The following is a 22,404-nucleotide window of genomic DNA, read 5'->3' as shown; positions in this document are numbered from 1 at the left end:
GTTTTCTAACCCAGGAAAGAGACAGTGCATGCATGAACAGCTAGTGATCTTTTGCCACCTTTTGCAGATGTTATAGTTAGTAGCTGGCAGCTATAGGTGTCCTGTGCTCACCTGATACTGTCCAGCTCTGATTAATCCAAGGTTTCTCCTCATATCTGAAGCTATTTCAATATGAAATAGTAAATACAAAAGTAATGCAGTTCTTTTAACAGCAGCAGCACACAAACACTGGCTGGATGGTGGCCCAACAAGAACTCTGTGTTCAGGCAATCCTCAGTCTACAAACCTTTGGGGTTTTAAACACTTGTGCTGGTGTTCACAGGGTTCCCAGGATGTGAGAAGAGAGGAGGATCTGACTCCATGTTTCAGAAAGCTAATTTATTATTTTATTATATATATTCTATTAAAACTATACTAAAACTATACTAAAAGAATAGAAGAAAGAATTTCATCAGAAAGCTTGCAAGGAAAGAAATCGAAATGGAATGATAATAAAATCCTGTGTCTGACCGAGAGTCCGAGACAGCTGGACTGTAATTGGCCATTAATTAGAAATAATCAACATGGACCAATCAAAGATGCACCTGTTGCATTCCACAGCAGCAGATAACCATTGTTTACATTTTGTTCCTGAGGTCTCTCAGCTTCTCAGGAGAAAAAATCCTAAGGAAAGGATTTTTCATAAAACATGTCTGTGACAAACATGGCATGTTTGACTCACGAAACTTTGTCTCATGTTTGCATTTGCAGGAATTTTTGTATTCAAATTCTGCTTAAAATTCTTTCTTGTTTCCTCATCAGTTATGAGAAATAGGAGATTTGGTGATTTCTCCATGTTGGTACTTCTACATTGAGATCTATGCCAGGTACCCTGATGGTGTCTTTCTCCTTTCTTTCCTTCCATGTGTTACCAGTGTCAGCTTGGAGTTCTCCACCAACCACGGGCGCTCGTGGTCGCTGCTGCACGTGGAGTGTTTGCCTGAGATTTGTGCAGGGCCCCACCTGCCCCACAGCACCATCTACGCCTCCGAAAACTACAGCGGGTGAGAGAGCTCTCTGAAAATGCAAAATACACAGCACTACAGATGGGAGTTGGAGGGGGCAGGAGAAAGCAGCAAAGCACACAGCTCTGGGTCATCATTCCTTTTTGACTACCTGGGGACAGCAAGGAAGGAGTGTTCTGAGCTCCCTGGCTACCCAGTCATGAAAGCTGAAGTGTATGGGGCTGCTTCTGTGGTATAATAATAATTTATTGATGCTAAAGAGAAATTACAAAAAAAAAAACACTTGTGGACAGCATATTGATAAGAAGAAGGAAACGTTTACCTTGTCAAAGCCGCAAAAGTTTTCTTCTTGGTCAGAAAAAACACTACTCAAAGCTGTATTTGCATCCTCAGACACATTTACTCATGTGAAATCCCAGTACTGGTTTCAGTGAAGCACATCCTCTGTACTTCTGCAGATGGAGGGGGTTATTAGTGTCGCTTTCAGTATCAACCCTTCTCAGCACTGAGTCTCTTCTCTACTGTTTTCGCTGAAAAATGAGCTGTGGCATTTTTCTGCATAGCACAAAATCCCTTGGTGTCCCAACTTCCACAACACTTGCAAAAAGAAAGTTGAAGCATTGCTATGATCTGATGGCACACAGCCCCTAGTCCCATACAATTTTCATAGGAACCATTACTCCTGGTGTGTGCAGAAGTGTAGCCTCTGTGGATGATAGAGAATGATGGCCCAGACTGCAGCATGCCAAATCCTCTGCACCACTCCTCACCCTCTGAGAGTTTTCACCAAACAGAGTTCAGTCTTAGGAGATATTCATGGGGATGGAGAAGCTGCTGCAGCAAAGGAGCTTATGGTCTTTGCCAACTGTGTGTATTCCTACAGGGGGAAAATGGCTGAGTTTTATAAGACAATAACTAGTATTCATGTACTGTGCAATATACTTCTTATTTTTAATTTGCATTTTCCATACAATTATGTATTTAAAATACCTTTTTATTTTTAATTTGTATTTTCCAAAGCTGCTGTAAATTTATGCTTCATTTGAGCAGATTTTAAAATTAAGCTTCTCACAAAGCTTCCAGAATACATAAACATATCTGCAAAATATACTGTTGCATAATAACTGTCAGTGTAAAATGTCTGTATTATATGTATTTCAGGTGGAACAGAATAACCATTCCCCTTCCCAATGCTGCACTCACCAGTGACACCAGGATTCGATGGAGACAAACAGGACCAATCCTTGGAAATATGTGGGCAATCGATAACAGTCAGTATTCTTACCCATGATCATGACACAGCAGAAAAGTAAATTTTGTATGCTGCTCCAAGTAAACATATTTTCCACCATCACAAGTCAATGAATTTACAGTTTGTTAAATTCCTGTTCTGCTTAGTTGCATTAGGTAACAGGTGCATTGTGAAGCTAGAGAGAGAATCTGCCATTACAAAAGACAATAATCTAATATTTTTTTTTCTGTTTAATTGAATGCTTTCCAGGAAAAAATATTAGTTACAGGGTTTAATACAGCATTTCTTAAGTCTGCTTAGTCCTAATTACATAAATAGGTTTCACACTGGCTGTTGAGGACATGGACTGTAGCAGCCAAAGCAACAGGAGCAGCATCTGGGACTTATTTTGCTTCTGGACATAGAAGACCATCTTCAAGCAATGCTGCTACCAAAATACTAAAATAACCTTACATTGTTTACCATATCTTCAGGGGAAAGTGCCATCTGTTTTAGGGAACTGTTCTTCCCTTTGAAAATTATTTTTCACTTATACCTTTTTTTAAAATGGATTTGAAGAACTGGGAGAAGTTTATGTTGATAAATATTTAAATTACTTATTACAGAGGAAAACCAGGACCAAAATTATCAAGGAATACTTTAAAGGGCAGTAAAAAGTATTTAGGAACACTGGATTAAATGCATGAAATGCAGAAATAAGTATGATTGAAAGGGTTAACAAAGAGTAAGTGAAAATTTTTTAGTTTGCTTGTTAGCCTTAAGTGCTTTAGAAGTAAATAAGCTACATTCAGAATTTGTTTGGTTAGATGCATGAAATACATAATTTAGAGATTTATACTGATGTACAATAGCTTGTGAAATTTTGCAGTGATTCCCAGTAAGGCTTGATATGGTGCCTAGGAATTGTAAATATTTACATTTTGCAGAATTCTTAAAATATATTGAGGCCTAGTATTGACAAGAAAATCTTGAAGCTACTAAGGTAATATCATTAAGGAAATTTTGTCACTACAAGTAACAAACATTGTTATCTTAATCATAGCTGGAAGCAGCATCATCTTGACATTCTGGGTATAGTATTAATGCTTCTCTTTAGGGATGTTATATACATCAAAAAGTAAAATTAAGGGGAAAGATGGGTATTTAAAATGAAAAGATTTCTATGTGTATCTGAAAAGATGAGTTGCTATCTTAAAAAATGCTGACTCTAAGTGTTGGAGACACTCATGAGAGGTTCACAGAAACCACAGCAAGATGAAATCAATCCAAGGATATAAATTCCTTACAACAGAACAAAACAAGATTTTGAAAATCATTTGACAATTCATTTATCTGCTCAACCTTTGCTTATAAAACAAAATACAGCTCCATGAAAGGATGCTGCATGCTCCTGTGTGCACAATCTCAAGAAAAGGTTTACCAACCATCTGCCTAGAAAGTGCTTGCTGTGAATTTGAGGTGCAGAACCATGACACAGGAATTGAGTCTTAAAGACAAATTTCTGAGGTTTTGAATGCTTCCTTTATTAAATACTAAAGTTTTACACTGTATTGTAGGAAAAAACTCGTAACTATTGGCAATCCACTGAAATTCTTGAAGAAAGGAAGATTTTCAAAGATTCATCACTCTGACTTTTAGCTTCACGACTGTTTCCTATGTGAATCAAGTTTTAAATGAAATCTGGAAGCTGGCCATCTTTCAGAAACTCTGGAAAAATGCCAATTTCTGTAAAGATTTTTATTTTGAATGACACCATTACATCTTTAACCCTTCTACTTTTACCACCCCCTCAAAAAGACCTCAGAAGACACAAAAATCAAACAGACAGAACATAATTTTTTGCACCCTGAGAAGTGAGAAAACCTAGAAATCACATGAAATCTGATGAGGAATTAGTTTTAGGGGGTAGCTAAGAGGGATTTAGAGCGTGTCTGCTAGGGAGAGCTGACACCCTGCAGTGATGGGCAACATTATAAAACTAGGAAAAGGAAGAAGTACTGCTTCTTATAGATTATTTTCAAATTAGTGGCTGTTTCTTCCAAATGTTTTAATACAAGTGGGTAACTCCAATTCTTCAACAGAAAAGATGCCACTATTCATGGTTAAGGCCTTTTAGCATTTTGTATTAAAATAATATTGCCCACAAGTTATAACTTTTCTTTCTTAGAGTGCAAAAGATTATACTGAGATTTTCTCATCTTTCCATCTTCCATATTTTTCACAATGAGGAGTCATTGGAGGAAGATGAAGCAGAAGAGTAAAAAAAAATCTGGTGTATTTTTGATCACTGAGGATGTGGAATTTTGTTCCATTTAAAAGAATCAGTGTAAGAGTATGAAAAGTAATAGTTACTTAAGACATATCAGGGCAGGTTCTTATACCCCTAAATCCAGTCAAGTATGTAGATTCAATGAAAGAAGCCGTGACATGTTTTTTAAATCTAAAAGACTGCTACTGGAACGTACCAATATTTAGATTGGATTATATCTCCAAACTAAGATGAAAGGAATGTCAATGAAAAAATTTTAAAAAGGTCAATGCCTACCAAATTATCTGATCTCATTCACAGACAGTAATTAAAACAGTACTAGTGGCCACAGGACTGTGTCTTTAGCCACAGATGGACATGACACATTAAATAATAAATTATCCCTGACTATCCTTGACACAGCCAAATTATTTATATCCTTTCATAGACCTTTTCCAGGTAGTTGGATTAAAATAAATACAATAATTGTATGATCAGGTCTGTACACTTTCTTGTATTCATCATACTCTCTTTACCACATAGCATAACCTCCCATTTAATTGATTTCTCTCTCTGCAGTTTATATTGGTCCATCTTGCCTGAAATTCTGCTCAGGGCGAGGACAGTGTACCAGAAATGGCTGCAAGTAAGTGTTATATTCAGCACTCATGTTCAATTTCTGTCACAGAGTTCACTTGGTAGTGTGAAAGTTGAAGTGATTTTCACTTCAGTCCTTGCTCTTTTAGATGACTAAATATAAAACTAGCATAATCCTCAGAATTCATAAAGCTCACTGGAAAGCTAAAGATCAATCTTTCTGAACAGCAGCATGTTTAATATTTTTTTTATTATTTTCTTCAGGTATAGTGTCTAACTTCCAGTTCATCTTAAAATGTGCTACAAAGCACACTGAAAAGTCATATATACTGGTTATAGAGGTGATTTGTGACTTTATCACTTTTGTGTTAAATGTTGGGAAAGAATTACAATTTTAATAGCTCTAACATCCCATAACCTAACCTACCTCAAGGACAGAAGATCAGCGCTTCACTTTTTTCTGATAGTCTGGCTTGTTAAAAGGTTTCCACTCTAAAAAATAAAAAGGTACTTACTCAAAACCTGTGAGCACATTCTTACTATTGCTGTAACTACATTTAGGTATTGAGTAACAAGAGTATGCTCCACAGGGCATTCTCTTTTGTAACTTGTGATATTTTTGGGCTCTCCTATCATGGAGAGGAAAGATGAATTTGACTCCATGTTCTTAGAAGGCTAATTTATTATATGATTTGATATGATATGATATGATATGATATGATATGATATGATGCTATACTAAAACTATACTAAAGAATAGAGAAAGGATACTTACAGAAGGCTTAACAAGATACTAATGAAAACTCGTGACTCCTTCCAGAGTCCTGACACAGCCTGCGCGTCATTGGTCATTAAGAAAAAACAATTCACATGTTGGATAAGCAATCTCCAACCACATTCCAATGCAGCAAAACACAGGAGAAGCAAATGAGATAATATTGTTTTTCCTTTTTCTCTGAGGCTTCTCAGCTTCCCAGGAGAGAAATCCTGGGCAAAAGAGGATTTTTCAGAAAATATGACACTGACAGTATCTTATTTTATTGTAAACACATCTAGTATGCTACAGATAAAAGCAAATTTGTAATTTTACATATGAACAACTGTAATTATGTCAGCAGGGGTTTTGTTCCAAAAATAATAAAAAAATTTATTTTAATGATTTTATTTTTAGTAAAAATTATTGATTAAAAATATTTCTGTACTGTGTTATGTGTAGATTCATGGGGTGTTCATAAATACATATTTTTTAAATTCGAAAAGTAAATACTAGCTAACAGAAATCATTTGCTGTGCTCTTTACCTAAGTAAAGTTCAAAGAGGTTCTTGGGCCTCAGACGTGAGAGGGAGCTGGTGGGTTTGCTCAGTCCATGAACAGCTGCAGCCACGCTGTTTGCTGACAAGCAGCCACACCAAGATGGGTCACCAGTCGTGCTCTCCCCTTCTTCCCCTCAGGTGTGACCCCGGTTTCTCGGGGCCGGCGTGCGAGTTGGCGTCACAGACTTTCCCCATGTTCATCTCCGAGAGCTTCTCCAGCTCCCGCCTCTCCTCCTACCACAGCTTCTACTCCATCCGCGGGGCCGAGGTCAGCTTCGGCTGCGGAGTGCTGGCCAGCGGCAAGGCCCTGGTCTTCAACAAGGACGGCAGGCGCCAGCTCATCACCTCCTTCCTGGACAGCTCCCAGTCCAGGTGAGAGGGAAGGAGGAGCAAAGAAATGGGGGAGCTCCTCCCTCTCCAGCTTGTCTGTTATTAAACCAGTTTTTGTTCTAAAAAACTCCTAGGTCCATGTTTTAATGGTGATTTCATAGCCTCGCCTTTTTTCCCTCCTGCTTTGTAAACAACAGAGCACAAAACAGACTGGAGGGAAGTTATTGTACAGCTCGGATGGAAAATATGAAATGTTAATATCAAACCTGAGTGTCAAAGCCAAGTGCTAATTAATTATTTATAAGGTTGTGTTTATTTGACAGCTTGTGGCAGCTGATTAGATCCATTCACTATCTCTCCCTCCCCTTCAGTGCCTAATAAATAATTAAATGCAGTAATGATTGGCATTTTTTAACTATATGCGCCACAATGCATTACTTGACAATAAAAACAAATCACAAGTACAAAACCCCATAACCGATATTTATGAAAATTTGCCTAGATTGAGAAGATCTGAAAACAACCTGGTTAGGGGAAAAACAAAACCAAAAAAAAACCACCAAAAAAAAAAAAACACTGTGAAAAGGATACCCAGCAAACATTTGTGTGGTTCTGGTGCAGGTTCCTGCAGTTCACACTGCGCCTGGGCAGCAAGTCAGTGCTGAGCACCTGCAAAGCGCCCGACCAGCCCGGGGAAGGAGTGCTGCTGCACTACTCCTACGACAACGGCATCACCTGGAAACTGCTGGAGCACTACTCTTACCTCAACTACCACGAGCCAAGGTACGTGCACACACATCACCAAGAGTTATTTGCATGCAGTTATGCTGGCTCTGGTGGTCACTGCAATGTGGAGACTGAGTACATGGTGCAAGAGGGAATGAAGAGGTTTTATTGCCCGCTGAAGTTACCACCTTCCTTTAAAATGTTGCAGCTGTTCTAGGCACTTCTCTCTATAAAAATGAACACATCGGTTTAATGGCTTTCAAGTCTCACGTGATACAACAGAACAAGCTGAGGCAGTGCAGGAGGAGGGAGAGGAGTGTACTTGTGGGAAATAGGGGCATGACACTTCCCGTGGAAGCAGCTACTTGTAAAGAAAAATTAACATAAATTATTTGTAGCTTTGGAGCCATAGATACCCTCACTACACCAGCCTCTGGGATTAGGAGTTTGCAGGCAGCACAGGACAGCTGAGACAGAATGTGATTGTGAGGATCTCTGCAGGATTGTGAGGATCTCTGAGGTCAGCAGGAAAACTCACCTGCTCCCACTCTCCAGGCAATTTCATGGCTGTGCCTCTGCCTTGGGCTGGGCTTGGTGCCCTGGGAGAACCTGCTGCTGACCGTGCACAAATAAAAAAGAAGTTGAATAAACAGCTCATTTCATCTAGCAATGCCTATGTTTGGTGTCAGATTAGAGAGGAATATATCTCTTGTATTTAGAGAAGGTGTTCCTTTCTGATACCTTTGTGACGCCATCTACCAAATTTAGTGGAGCAATACAAAATCAGGAGTCTCCATGAAGTACCAAAATCCTGGAACAGTCTGGTCTGGATCTGTGCAAACCCTCTCAAACCTGGCAGCAGCCACCTTCATGGGGTGCTGCAGCAGAGCCAATAAAAGCCAGTTTAATCTCCAATTAAAGGAGATGCTCTGCAAAGGGGCCCAGAAGAGGCAGAACTGGCAGTGGCATCACTGGACTCATTCCAGCAGGTCCATTTCCTGCCCATGGGTAGCTTTGGCCTGGGTATTGCCCTGTGTCTTCTTCTCTACTGAGTTCAAGGAAAACATCTTAGTCAGCCCCAGGGGTGGGACTGGAAATAGCCTGCAAGTCACTTTAGCTACACATAACTTTCATTATTTATATTTATTGAGCTCAGATAAGTGCTTTTTTAAAAACAAAACAAAAAAAAAAATAGATTTCCACATCTTGTTAATAACTCAGTCCAAAATTGCAATATTCAAAGTGTGATTAAGAATGTTCTAATTGAAAAAAATCCCTCTTAACATTACAATTATTTCTTGGGAGCTATAAGATGTACTCAAAAATGTGAGAGGAAGACTGTATTGGTAGAAAGACATTGTAGACTTAATTTTTGAAGTTCTAAATGTTTCCAAAGGAAAGATGCTACAGACTGGAAGACTTAAAAATCTTCTTCAAAGTTTAGTTTGCCTACCTTTGTTGTAGTCACACATATATTTTATATGACCCTGTTTCTAATTCTTGGATTCAAGTCTACATCTGTAGGAATTACATTTCCCTAAAGAATTTTAACATATAGCACTATGAAATTTTTATAACAAAAAGGAAAATACATATTCTGATGACTGATTTTAATCAAGTTTAAGATATAAATGTAATAAATTACATAGATGCTAGAGGCTTATTTTTCTTTTTAAGGTTAGGTATGGAATACAATTTCTGTTGTTCTGACAAGGTACAGAGCAAAGAACGTTATACACAAGCTAGAGAGATTTTGCCATAGGAGGTGGATGGATGGTTGGATGGATGGAAAGATAGATAGATAGATAGATAGATAGATAGATAGATAGATAGATAGATAGATAATTTAGTCCACTCTGGGTAGATAAAAAAAATGACATAGATACAAACCTGAAGCTAATGCTGGCAATAATTATGAACAAAGCTTCACCTTTTCATATTATGTTGTCTGAAAATATCAGCATTTTCAGTAACATAGATGGACTGCTGCAAAGTTTGGCAATCAGTCTGTATCCATGAATTTAATTAATCTTCAGTCATACAAAAAATAATTACACATTTAATGTTCTCCTGAAAAGGTGCATTTAATCTGCTAACATTTGACAGCTGCATTTTTCTTCTGGGCAGAACAGCGGTGGCTTTTCAATATTAGGTATGCGCATAGCTTGAAAGAATGAGATCAGAGCAAAGGTCTCCCAGCTGGTTTTTAACAAATTTAATGGTGGCTGGTAATGTAAGTAGGAACACTTTTCTTCTCTGCAGCAGAAAAGTCATTAGCAGGAATCCCCCTCCCTCTCCATCTATCTCCAACAAATCAAAGCCAGACAGGAGAAGTTGTTACAACTGGAGGTGTAGTCAGGTTCTGCATACTAACATTTGTGCCATACGTGGTGGTTTACACCTACATCTTTAAATTGTGTTAGCTTAATCCCCTGGGATGGGGAATTTATTTTAACATGTGTTAAATATTTCAGCATCTGATATGTGTGTCAGTGGTGCATGTCATGATTTAGGATTTTCTGTATATTACTGTCTGTGAGAATTAGTGTCCACGTGGGCAAGCTTATGAGAGTTAAGAGTGAAAGGCAAGATACAGGCATCAGAGGCAGCCACCAGCAGAGATATTCCTGGATTATGGCAGAGAATTAGCTCACACAAGTGCCAGGTGCTTCACATTGCCCACTGGATACAGTGCTCCTCTTTACCAGGGTGCCAGCTTTCCTCAGGATAACACCCCTGAATCATAAAAAAAAAATGGCAGAAAAAAATATGGTTCCTTTTAGCATCAGTAGCAATTTCTTGTCATTTGTGCCTTTAAAAAATTAACCCAAAAGGTTATAAAATTGCTTCTTATGAGGGAATCCTTAGTAGAAAAGAGGCCAGGGTCTGAAGTCACTCAAACATGTTTATTTTGAGTGTAAAGGAAAGGTATCCACCGTGCATAAAATGTGTACTGTGTTGGTCTCATGCCACAGAGACATGACCATGTCACCTCTGGCTGTCCCTCTGCACTTCTCTCTCCAGTCTATGGATGGCAGAAAGCAGCTCCTAGAAAAGCCAGGCAGGACTTTCTGAGTTCTTCCCACCTGTTTGGCCCAGCTATTTGGTTTTTTCTGGTTAATGGATTAATGTATATTCTTCTTTAAAATGAATGTGACACTAAACAATAGTATTATAAATCTACTCCCTACAAGGATGTAGTGGCAAGTCATTTTTAAGAGTGTGGTTTTTGCACTAAGATTGCCACAGGCACAAGACTCTTTCATATGCAGAGAACAAAACACTATAACAGGCAGCTTAGAAAGCCTTGAGTATGAAAAGAGTTTGCTGCTGAAGTATAAAAAGATGCTTTTATTTACCTGATATTTCATTTTATCCATATTTCCTCTAACAGAGAAAGAAAAATCACAGCTACATGATGAGCTGGCTGAAAACCCTTTAGCCAGCAAGTAATTGTACCCCAATGGAGACAAATGTCCCTGTTGCCAGTCTGTCTCACAGCTGATGTGGCTGTGTGGGGTACCATGGTCTCAGTGATTTATGGGGCTTTCAAGAAGGTGTCATTGCTGTGGCAATTAATGTATACTCCCTCCTGCAGTGTATGAAAATTGCTCCTGGAAATCAGATAATACTCTTAATTTTCTTTGCAGTTTTTCATTTCTAGGTGTGTTGACACAGCTGCCATGACAAATCAGGTGACCTTGCATACCAGAAGCACCTGGGACTCACCTCCAGTTGCATCTCTATGCAGCTACAGAAAAGGAGTTTCTGCCAAAAAGGACTACCCATAATCACACTGTCTGACAAGATGAACCTTTTCTACTTGACTGTGGCAATTTACAGGGGTGGATTCTTCTAGGACAAGAGCACCAATAGAATGATATCAATGCTATGTGGGGAATGCAGATGTTTACAAGATGCAGATCTTCAGGATAAAACCCACTGAGTCTGACAAAGGGGAATTGTAACCCTTAAATCCTTGTCAGTTCATCATTTCTTTGCTAATTTGCACCTTTAAATTTACTGAGGGGTCCACAATGGAAGCAAAAATTACAGATTTGCTAGAAACTCTTTCTGGTGGCTTTTGGACATGCCTGGGTTTCAGTAAATGAACTGATTACCAAGAGAACTAACAATTCCCCTGTCCCTGTCGCTGGTGGCAGCTGTACCAGCAGATGCTATGCTATTTGTGGGTTAAATTTACTCCATGATTTTTAGGGTCAGTAAGGAAAAGTTACCAAAAATACATCCCCATGGAATTATTCAAAACAGGAAAAACTAGCAATAACGACTTTGTTTTGTTTTCCAGAATAATTTCAGTGGAGCTGCCTGAAGATGCAAGGCAGGTTGGCATTCAGTTCAGGTGGTGGCAGCCATATCACTCTTCTCAAGGCGAGGACGTGTGGGCAATCGATGAAATCATCATGACCTCTGTGCTTTTCAACAGCATCAGTCTGGACTTCACCAACCTGGTTGAAGTCACACAGTCTCTGGGCTTCTACCTGGGGAATGTTCAGCCCTACTGTGGCCATGACTGGACTCTCTGGTGAGAAATATGTATTCTTTCCTGTTCTGCTTTTGTTTTCCTTGTCTATTCATCCTGCTAAGGATCAAGTGACTGCTGCAAACACATTTTTCTGGCAGCAATTCAGAGTAATAATGTGTCTTATCCTCGAATTGTGGACAGAATACAGTCACTAATCTCATTGCAATTAGCAGTAAGTTTTTCACCTCATTGCACAGATTTATGTTTGATGGGAACATTGAAAGTAGCATTCTTTTTCCATTAAATATTTAAAGAATACACTAATAGAAAAAAGTTCAGAAATGTTTCATAATCTTCACTTCAAATCCAGGCAGGTTAATATGGATATGCAGGTAATGAAATAAAATGTTAAGTAAAGACTCTGAATATTTTGTAAGTGATGTTCAGATCTAAGTACATAGCCATTATATTGTAATCCAGAAAGCAAAAGGCAGCAGAATATAGGCATTATGCATTTGTAGTTGCTTTGTCTGGTATTATATACACTTAGACTTCTGCACTGTGATCAGCATTATGACATATTGCAATTAGGTCTCAAATATGCTGTGTATTTAGAAACAAAAGCAAGAAAACATCACACCCCTCAAAGGAAATAAAGGCAAGAGAAGCAAAAGAGGGGAAAAACAAAACAAAAAATCATTAGGATTGCATAAAAATATGCTTTTTAAACTAAAACATTAACATGCTTCACAAAAAAAATCTGGAGCATTTGAATGTAACATTTGGAATTAATACAAGGGAAGCTCAATTTAATCTGTGTGTTTTGATTAAAACCAAATAACAGTTTTATGCTAGTCTCATCAACTTATAAACCCAGTATAGTTTTAATTGGCATAGATATATTTCTTTGGAGAAAGTACAATCACAGTAATTATAGAAAACCTGAAGAAAATAAAATAATTTTAGCATCCCCATGGACACTCAGTGAAACACTGTTGGAATTTTATTAACAAGTATCTCTGAGCAATCTGATTTGACTTTCTGATCATCTGTCAGACTAAAAGGAGTTGGCTTAGCAGTAGGAACAACACCAAATGTGTCCTAGCACTGATAATGAGGCAGTAGAAACACCATTAACCACTTTAATAAGGACAAGGAAGGTATTCGCTGCTCATTAAAATTAAACAACATGTTAGGGCTCAAACTGTTTGCATCTTCCTTATCAAAGAGTTGGAATGAAAGTCTTTTAATGACATTGTTTTCCCTCTGTACTTTTAAGACCGGTTTATCATGGGAAGGAGGGCAGATAAGATAGCAGAGGTTCCTCTCTTTTCCTCCCATGACTCTAAATCAGAATCAAAATAATAAACACTAAGCTAAATTCTCCATCCCATATGGAGATGGACTAGGGTTTGTAGTGCTCAGTCATAGTAGGAACTTTGAAGTTTCCATGCATCAAATATAGAATCAAAACCTTCCTCACTATTTATGTGAGTATTTTTCATTATCACTGGAAAACATGAACTCTATCCTTCACTGACCTTGCTCCTCTCAAGGGAAATTTTTAAACTTACACAAAGTCTGTACAAATGGCTGCTAGTTAAATTAATTATTGTTGGGTTTTCCCAGCTGTGGGTCCATTTGGTTCTCATTTTCTAACTCATGAGTTTCTAACTCATGAGCAGATCTTGCAGTAGCACTGACACCATCCTCCTGAGAACAGCCTGACAACAGCTTTTTCATTAGTACAACTATGGGAGATACACTATCAATCATTTTACAGGGTGGCATCCCCAGGCCCATTTTCACAGAATTGCTTTTAATTGTCTATTAGGCCTCCATTTCTGCCTTAGAACCTGTAAACATGAAACATTTATCCTTAAAATTGGAAAAAACTGAGGAGGGAGATTTTTGAATTTTTTATTAACAGGCAGGCTGTTCTTTTCCATACCTGGCTTTGTTAAAAAAAAAAGTTTGTTGATAAACATATGTTTTGATCAAAGGTGATTCTTGAGTATTTTCATGGTCTGTGTCTGAACAGTCATTTTATTTGATAGCCATCACCATTTGGTTTCAGAATGGATCCTTAACTTTATTACATCAAGTGTATTGGTTGTAGTGAAAGGACTCTGGAACACTTTAAAATTAAGTGCTTGATGATGTACATGAATTCATCACTTCTCCAAAATATTCATATTCAGGCAAAATTTTGAACCAGTTGTCTCTGGAGTATTATAGGCTATATACAGTGACTTGCTGCAATTCACTTAAATATTGATAAGGAGATATACATATATTTATATATAAATCACTTTATATATTTATGTATATATATGTATTCATCTGGATACAAATAAAATAGCTTTATTTAAATATTTATATGTATTCATGTGGACACAAATAAAATAGCTTTATATAAATAAACTGTCTCCAGTCAGATGACAGCATTATGATTTAACTCAGTGTAGCATACAATAGAGTGTGCCAATGCCCCTGGAGAAGCCTAGAAGAAGACTGTAAAGCTGTCTTGTCATGAGCTATGTTTATGGAGCAATATCATACAGTGGTCTTACATCAGCTTGGTAGTTTGTCTTAAATGTTTTGTTGTTTAGAGTTTAGAGTAATTGTTACTCTGTGACATGCAGAAAGTTTCTTTCAGCTAATTGACTTAATTCTATTAATGATGTTAATACATTTAGGAATTATTTAGCAAAGCAGGTATGATGCAGAAAGGCCAAACATCCCTGCATTTGATGGGAGCAAAGCTGTGTCTGGTGCGAGCGCTGGGCCTCTGTGTCAATATTTTCAGTCAACGCAGATTTACAAAACAAGCTGCATCCATGTGGCTTTTCAGCATTCCTAAAAGTCCCAGCCTTGAAAAGATGGTAACTCTGGGGATCCCAGAGCAGTTTGGAGCAATGCAGGTTGGCTGACATTGACTGTGATACCATTCCCAGAAGTACCAATTAGCTGGCAGTGCTTGGAGGGAGAGTGATTGTTCTGAGGGCACCTATGGGTATTGTTCCTGTGCCTCTGCAGGTCTAATTATACACGTGCCAGAAACCCACTCACAGCAACAAATTTATACAAAAATGAGGCCTCTGCATTCTCGTTTCTGAAGATTTTTTAGTTAATTATTGTGACGCCAGGGACATGACTTCATCTTTTACAAATTCTGGAAAGGCATTCCAGCTGTGTGGCTGCCAGAACAAAGAAAACATTTGGTATTCCAGCAAAAGAACATACCCCTAACCACAACATGAGAGATCTGGAGAGCAAAGAAGGGACAAGGTAGAGCCCACAACTTTAATGCTACTTGTGTTCAGCTGGAGGCAAAATGTGGATGATAAAGGACTTTGTGTACCTGTAATGTGATTTCCTTCCCTCAAAAGAGCTTCTTATAGAGCACCACATATTGTCTGCATCTCAATACTATCTTCCTTTGCCACATTTCTTTAATATGCATTTTAAAGAGCTGGTTTGACTTTTTAACTTACTTAATATACTTACTTAATATATTGTCTACAATATCCAGTGGCTAAGCTATTAAATTAAAATGAACACTAAATTTAAAATATTTTAATCATTACCTGAATGCCACCAGAAAGAATATATTAGAGTTTAATACTTCTTTTTTTCTCATTTTATTTAGTAGCATTGAACAAAAGGAATTTTTGTGAAGACAAGAGCAAAATGTTACATTTAATTATTTGCCCTTTTTTTTTTCACTAGAAGTCCTTTACTTGTCTTCTGTTACTTTGGTAAGACAACTTCTGGGCAGATGTTTCATCAAATTGTTGAGTTTCAACTCCTTTATTCTGTTCAGATAAGCTTTAGGTAACTGTGATGTGCTGCTATGCCCAGGTTTTTGTGTGCAGCGCCAAATCCTCTTCCAAAGCAGTGCTACACAAAACTTTCAGCTGATTATGCTGCACATGTTTGGCTGACACCTGAAGAGCCTGGTTGTATAGGCACAGATTTCACAACACAGCTTGTGTCAGATCAAATGAGTTTTTAGCTTTTAAATTTGAGGATTTTTGTCATTTTATAAAATACAAGATAAAGTTTAGAATAAAGGGAAATTCAGGCATTAACCAGACAGGCTCTTCTGAGGTGCATTCAGATCTAACCATGAAGCCACAAACCATAGGTTGGGAGCTGTACTGCTGATGAGTGCACATTATATCCTCTTCTTAACTTAAAATTATCCTTCCTATTGAGAAGAAAAACACTGACAACACCAACTGAAAGGGCAAACAGTTCAGATACAAAGGGCAAGCAGTTCAGTTTTCCAAGATAACTTACTGCCTTCCAGTCCAGCTGTCCATGGCTGTGCCCTTGTGCCTGGCAGTGAAGGGAGTGTCCATCCACAGTCACTCTGGGCTGCTGAGTGACAAGACAAAGTGAAAATTTTCATATAAAGTCATGACCTGCATCATCTTTAGGAAATCAAGTCACAGAAGTAAGGCCAGAGAGTAGAAAGCAGACAGGATCTTAACTTATGCCAAGTAACAAAAATTTAATAATGACAAAATCAATGTCAGCTTTCAGTAATTTCTTCTAAAGCTTTAAGGTAGGATGCTGACATGTATGGCATAAATGCTCTCTCTGGAAAGAACTCTGTAGAAAACAATGTAGGTCATTGATTTAATTCAAAAGAGTCCTAAGTGACACTGACTTGTATTCCTTGTCCTCACACTCACTTTGCCATGACCTTGAATTTTACAGGAGTAGAAGCTAATATGTTCTTCTGTATTGTATTTAAAGATTATGACTTCTTATGTAAGATAATAAACTGTAGCTTACTCAATCATAAGAGCAACCTTGAACTAGATTATTCTCTTCATCACCCCTGTACTGAATGTAGCTTTTTCTTTTCCATGATGATTTGCAGAGATTTTCTTTTAAAACAGCCAATCTCTTTTCTAAATTGTTTGCATTTAAGAATAGTCTTAGAAAATATTGAAGCTGAAAGGACTACAGTATTTCTGAAGACACTAAGTAAACATCTCAAACTAAGCAGAGGGAGGCAATTTTCATTCTATGTGAACTTTCATTAAATACTCTGTTTTAATGCCTAGTGAGCAAGATTCAATGTTTAAGTTGTTATTACTTCCTTATAATGCTTCTGTTGTATTTGAGGTTTTGAATTTTGTTGTTTCCTTTTTCTTTTGAGTAGTGCATAGAAGAAAAACCTGCATTTGAAGTGAAATATCTTGGAATTTCAGACTATAAATTGTAGTACTATATATATGATAACTGGGTACCTTGCAAAATATATGTGTAGCATTGCTATTGTTCTCCAATCCACTGGAAAATACAACTCTTACATCAGTACACTCTATGGAAAAGAAGCTGAGAATAGAAGAATAATTCTGAAAAACAGTCAAGTGAATGAATTGCACAAATCAGTGAATGAATTGCATATAGGAAAATCAATGAAGTTAATAGTGTATATAACAGGAGTATTTTAAATTAGATTCAGAATATCTTAACTGTCCAATATTAGAATGAAATTACAGTTCTGACTGTGGCATGACCTTAGACAATGGACACCCAGGGGAATGAACTTTCTTTATGTTGTTTTTTCCTTATGTTGCCCTTTGCCAGATCCTAACTTGATCCTTAATACAAAAAGCATAAAACAGAATAATTAAGTGTTTCGCATTCTGGGATAGATCAAGACCTTCCTGGTAATTTGCAGAAGTACCAGCAGAAAGATTCTTCTGTGCGTGGTCTCATCCCACATGCCAGTCTACAGAATAAAGAAGCACAAGTACATTTAACCCAGAACCATAGTGTTCTTTTTTGAATGATTTTGGGGATCCATCCTGATTCTGTCCTTGCATCTCTCAGTTTTACAGGAGATTCAAAGCTGGCCTCTAGCATGCGCTATGTGGAGACCCAGTCCATGCAGATTGGAGCTTCCTATATGATACAGTTCAACCTGGTGATGGGCTGTGGTCAGGCCTTCACCCCTCACATGGACAACCAGGTGAAACTGGAGTACTCCACCAACCATGGCCTCACGTGGCATCTTGTTCAGGAGGTGAGGCTGGCAGCGAGGACATTTGTCTTCCATAAATTCTGCTTTATACAAAGACAGTCTGAAATACATTTTTGGCATTGAACAAAGATGTTTTCCTTTTCACCTTTCAGTAAATAAATTCTCTGTTGTAATCTGTCAAAATTATTAATAGGGGTATTTAGACTGTTCCTTATAATATTTGGAAGAAAGGTATCTGAAAGCCTGAAACAAAATAGTGACAGGAATAGACAAAGGCTGAGAAAAAAACTGGGCCACAGTTAGAGCTACAGGGTAATGGCTGAGATCTTTCCTGTGCTATTGCTTTGTTTTTCTAAGCAAAACGCATCTACTGTTTCCTGGAATTTAAATGGATAGACATTCTTTCTGCCCTTGTGCACAGCCATTTGGTAAATGGAAGCACATTCCTTCAGGGGATTGTAATGCAGAGCTTTCATCTCCCAGCCCGGTTCAGGCTCAGTCCAGGCTGGAGTGACCGACCCTGTTCCCCCACTCTGCTGCAAGTGCAAACAGCAGCCCTGGCTGCTCTTCCCCCGGGTGCCTCCGTGCTGCCTCAGCACAAATGGAGGAGCAGGGAGTTCATGCTCTGGTTTTCCCTCTCAGATGAAAAGCTGGACTTTCCCTGGACTTGGGGTGAACTGACCAAGGTCCTTTGGCTGCCTCTGAGCAGGTTCAGAGGGTGTCAGGGAACTTGTCCTGCTGCCTTTCCACTGCCTGCTCTGCAGGCTCACCAAAGGATTTGTATGCAAAGTTCCACACCTTCTATGAGCAATTAAAGCTTTGCCTGGTTACCCTTGCCATGCTGTGTTTTGCCACATTTACTTTGGTGGGCATAATTAAGAAACCTCAATAAATGAATTTTTAAACTTTGAAAATCCAAATAATGATTTCTTATCTTAAACAGAATCCAGACAAAAGCTATAAATCATATCTTTCAAACCCTGTTCATGTCTTGTATACCTAGCAAGCATCATCATCTTGATGTCCAAGAATAGTTCCTAGCAGTGGGTGTTTGGGGTTTGTGCTTGGCATCCATGGAAGATAAGTTAGCTTCATATTTTAGTGCTCCTTTCCTTGCTCAGTAGAGCAGAAATCAGGGAGAACATGCAGCCAAATCATTTTTCTCACACCACCCATGTTGCTGTGATAAAAGAGTATTTGTAGTATATTTCAAGGACATAACCTGGCAAATAAACAAAACACTAATTAATTAAAATGTTTGAAAATTTTGTTTGCTTTGTGATCACTGATCTTTATTAGATCCAGTTTTCTATTATGTTTTAGGGGAGATGAATCACGAAAAAATGTTTGAAAATTGCTGGAAAGGAAACTAAGCCTTTAGAAAATCTACTAAAACAAAAAAAAAAACCAGAATAAGGTCTCAGATCTTCATTTAATACTCTAAGATGTTTTAGCAATAAATTTTTCTGTAAAATAATATATTCTGCCCTTCTTCATATTTAATACATAACTATTACTGTATAATTTAACTATATAAATATTCTTAATCGCCATCACTTCTGTAGAGCGTCACTGCTTTATTATTAGTTTTAGAACAGTCAGAGTAGGCTACTTGCTACTTGCATGAGCAGGTTTCTGTTCTCTTGCCTGATACCCTTCATGGGGGTGAGCACAGCAGTGACCAGTGAAATTCTCCTGGACACGTGGGGATGGTCAGGAAAAGCTGTTCTGTGGCAGAAGGGACTCTGAACTGGTAGCTAGGAGAGGATCATGTAGGTTGGTAGTAACTTCCAAGCACTTTATTAATACCTCATAGGCCAATTTTTTTGGGTGCTGTTCTGGCAAAAAGGAAATAAATTAATGGGATATTGCAAAAACTGACATAACATTGGAAGGGCAGTGCTAGAAAACAGTAAGAAGCTGGGATAATGGACTTCATTTATATTTAATATCAAAAAGATGTGACAATGATCATATTTTCTGAATTTAAAAAAAATAGAATTTGAGAAACAGACCTCAACAGGAATCTGAGTTAAATGCAGAAATAGTCCTAGAAGCAGGAGGGAACAATTTACAGCACTTGCTGCAGGTGTCAAAGCTGCAGAGCTTGGGATGGGCCCAAGGACAAAACTTCAGCAGGCTGTGGCTGGGCCCTCTGGTGTGTGTCTGTCTGTCCCTACTGCTGCTCCCCACTGCAGATGGAGGGTGTGGAGCCAGTCAGCATGGCCAGGAAAAGCCTCACAATAGGTCTCTAAAATGACCTTTATGATAGTCTGGAAGTCACTTTCATAGTGATCTTGTATCCTCACCTCATAGTCCATGGTGGATGCTGGGGTGAAGATAGTAAAAACCAGAGAGATAGACATTCCTCATGGAGGAAAGCAAAACATTGCCAGTCATGAATGCTAAACTCTTTAAATAGATTCATATGGCTTTCTTCCATCCTCAGTTGTACTACTGGTTTTCTGAGAAATTTCTCCACGTCATGCCAGGATTTCTCTCTTCTGTGTCTTTCACTCCAACATCTGGACCCAGACAAGCTCCTGGTTCTGTGACTGTTTGACCCTTGTTTCTGTTCCCAGTTATTCCTCAACATTAAATCTAGTTTTGGAATGTTTTATTTTAAGGAATGCCTTCCCAGTATGCCAAGCTGTCAGGAGTTTACATCAGCAAGTATTTACCACTCCAGTGAATTCACTCAGTGGAGGAGAATCACTGTTCTTTTACCACAGAAGACTTGGTAAGCATTTCTTTCCTATCTTTAAACACTCTTTTTTGTGTGGGGGGGGGAAGGGCAGGGGGGGTGTTCTGCAGACAATTTGTCACATCAATTGCTGTGACAAATGTCAAGTCCTCTGCAGGACATACTCAATCCAATAGGTAGAGTCCCAGGGCTGACCCAGTCTCAGGTATTTCCCATAAAATGCATTCCTTACATAATTAGAGAATAAAAGTTGGTGAAGTCAACAGAAACTATTGTTTAGGATTGTTTTTAATACGTACTCTGACTCTCCTCATAAAGTTCAGACTTTTCAAAAATAGTGGCACTTGTCTATAAATGCCCTATTGGAGGAAGGCTTTATTTGGATTGTTAATTTTTATTTTGCACATTCCTTATTGTTTACATCTTCAGACCAAAGCCCTGTATAAACAATAACTAATGATTCCTTTCTGGGAATTTTTTAACTCTTGTTTCTTTTTATAGCATGTCTTAAAAAATAACATTCTCTCATGCAAAAAAAAGAGAAACAAAAATTACCAGAAAGCCTATTCATCTTGTTGTAATCAAACTTGATTTGCCTCCCCTAAAATTTTTTAATCACTAAATTGTCTCTTTCATTGTTTATTTTTAAATCTTTATTATGCCATACAAATAAAAATGTTGTCATAAATCCCAACAATCTTCAGGGCATCCTTCATTTGAGAATTTAATTATTGCAATTAGAGTTACATTTTGATTACGTTTGACCTGAATCCATCATAGCAATTGCAATGAGAGCTTGCTCAGATTAAGTCATCATTGTATTTCCCCATCCTTCATCATTATTTTTTTTGCACTCTGCATGGCCTCAGCACAGCCTGTTTCCATCAATCACACCACAATGATACCTTCTTTCAACTCACTGGCCCTTTCTGCTGTACAGCCAATATTCAGCATTTCCTATTTCTAGGCAAAACATCAAAGGCAAATATTGCATCCTTAGAACATATCATATCAGATAATACCAAATGGCGCAAGTAAGTCTACAAATAACTGCTTTGTAGTTAGATTATAATATACTGAATCTTACATGTCATTTTGTGCCACCATACACAAAATCTGTGGGTCACATATGCACTTAGGAGTTTAAAAAGCATCTACAATTTTTTGGGTTACACTCCAAAGTAGGCTGTTATTCCTAATTTATAAAACATATAATGTACTCAAAGGAATTATGCCCTGTGTATTTGATAATGATACTGATGTTGTAGCCCTCCTTTGCTTTAGGATCTACTAATTTTTCTCAGCATATGAGGTGACAGAAGCATACAACTCCATTTTAATTTAGGAGACTGTGGGGAGAAATTATGACGAAGTAATAGCCGGGTTCCTGTTCTATGCTGTGCACAAATCATAAATATTTCACACTCTGTCGTGTATCTGAAGGGATTCCCGTCTGTTAGCAGAGTTTTGTTTGTAATTAAGGTACAAATTACCACTGAAAATTTCTTTGCTCTTCATAGAAGCCATTTTCTGAGTTGTGCTGTGCTGTGGTGTTATCAGGGTGAAGAGGAAGGGTGGCTGCCTTCAAATGGTGGTTCCCCATCAAATGCAATCCAGCACACCACACATCTCTTTCTAACATTCCTTTCCAGTGGCAAAGAGAAGGTTAAGGGCTCAACAGCTCCTTTGGGTTAAGATTGAGAGGGGATTTTTTACAGCTTTTTAGAGCAGGCTTG

The 22,404-nt window shown here is 38.1% G+C and overlaps 1 protein-coding gene across 2 annotated transcripts in view; it reads left to right on the top strand.

Moving 5' to 3' along the window:
- Window positions 1–22,404, top strand: part of RELN (reelin) — a 284,024-nt gene that overhangs the window by 176,515 nt on the left and 85,105 nt on the right. For both annotated transcript variants that reach the window (XM_074538845.1, XM_074538846.1), the window contains exons 15-22: window positions 915–1,043; window positions 2,166–2,275; window positions 5,084–5,150; window positions 6,554–6,787; window positions 7,367–7,528; window positions 11,781–12,017; window positions 17,814–18,006; window positions 20,592–20,704. In XM_074538845.1, coding sequence (XP_074394946.1) covers window positions 915–1,043; window positions 2,166–2,275; window positions 5,084–5,150; window positions 6,554–6,787; window positions 7,367–7,528; window positions 11,781–12,017; window positions 17,814–18,006; window positions 20,592–20,704 — 1,245 coding nt within the window. The remainder of the gene's footprint in view (window positions 1–914; window positions 1,044–2,165; window positions 2,276–5,083; window positions 5,151–6,553; window positions 6,788–7,366; window positions 7,529–11,780; window positions 12,018–17,813; window positions 18,007–20,591; window positions 20,705–22,404) is intronic.

This window comes from Zonotrichia albicollis, chromosome 4, assembly GCF_047830755.1.
Source record: "Zonotrichia albicollis isolate bZonAlb1 chromosome 4, bZonAlb1.hap1, whole genome shotgun sequence".
NCBI lineage: Eukaryota > Metazoa > Chordata > Aves > Passeriformes > Passerellidae > Zonotrichia > Zonotrichia albicollis.
The sequence above is the reverse complement of the archived record's forward strand: the minus strand, read 5'-3'. Positions and strand labels throughout refer to the sequence as shown.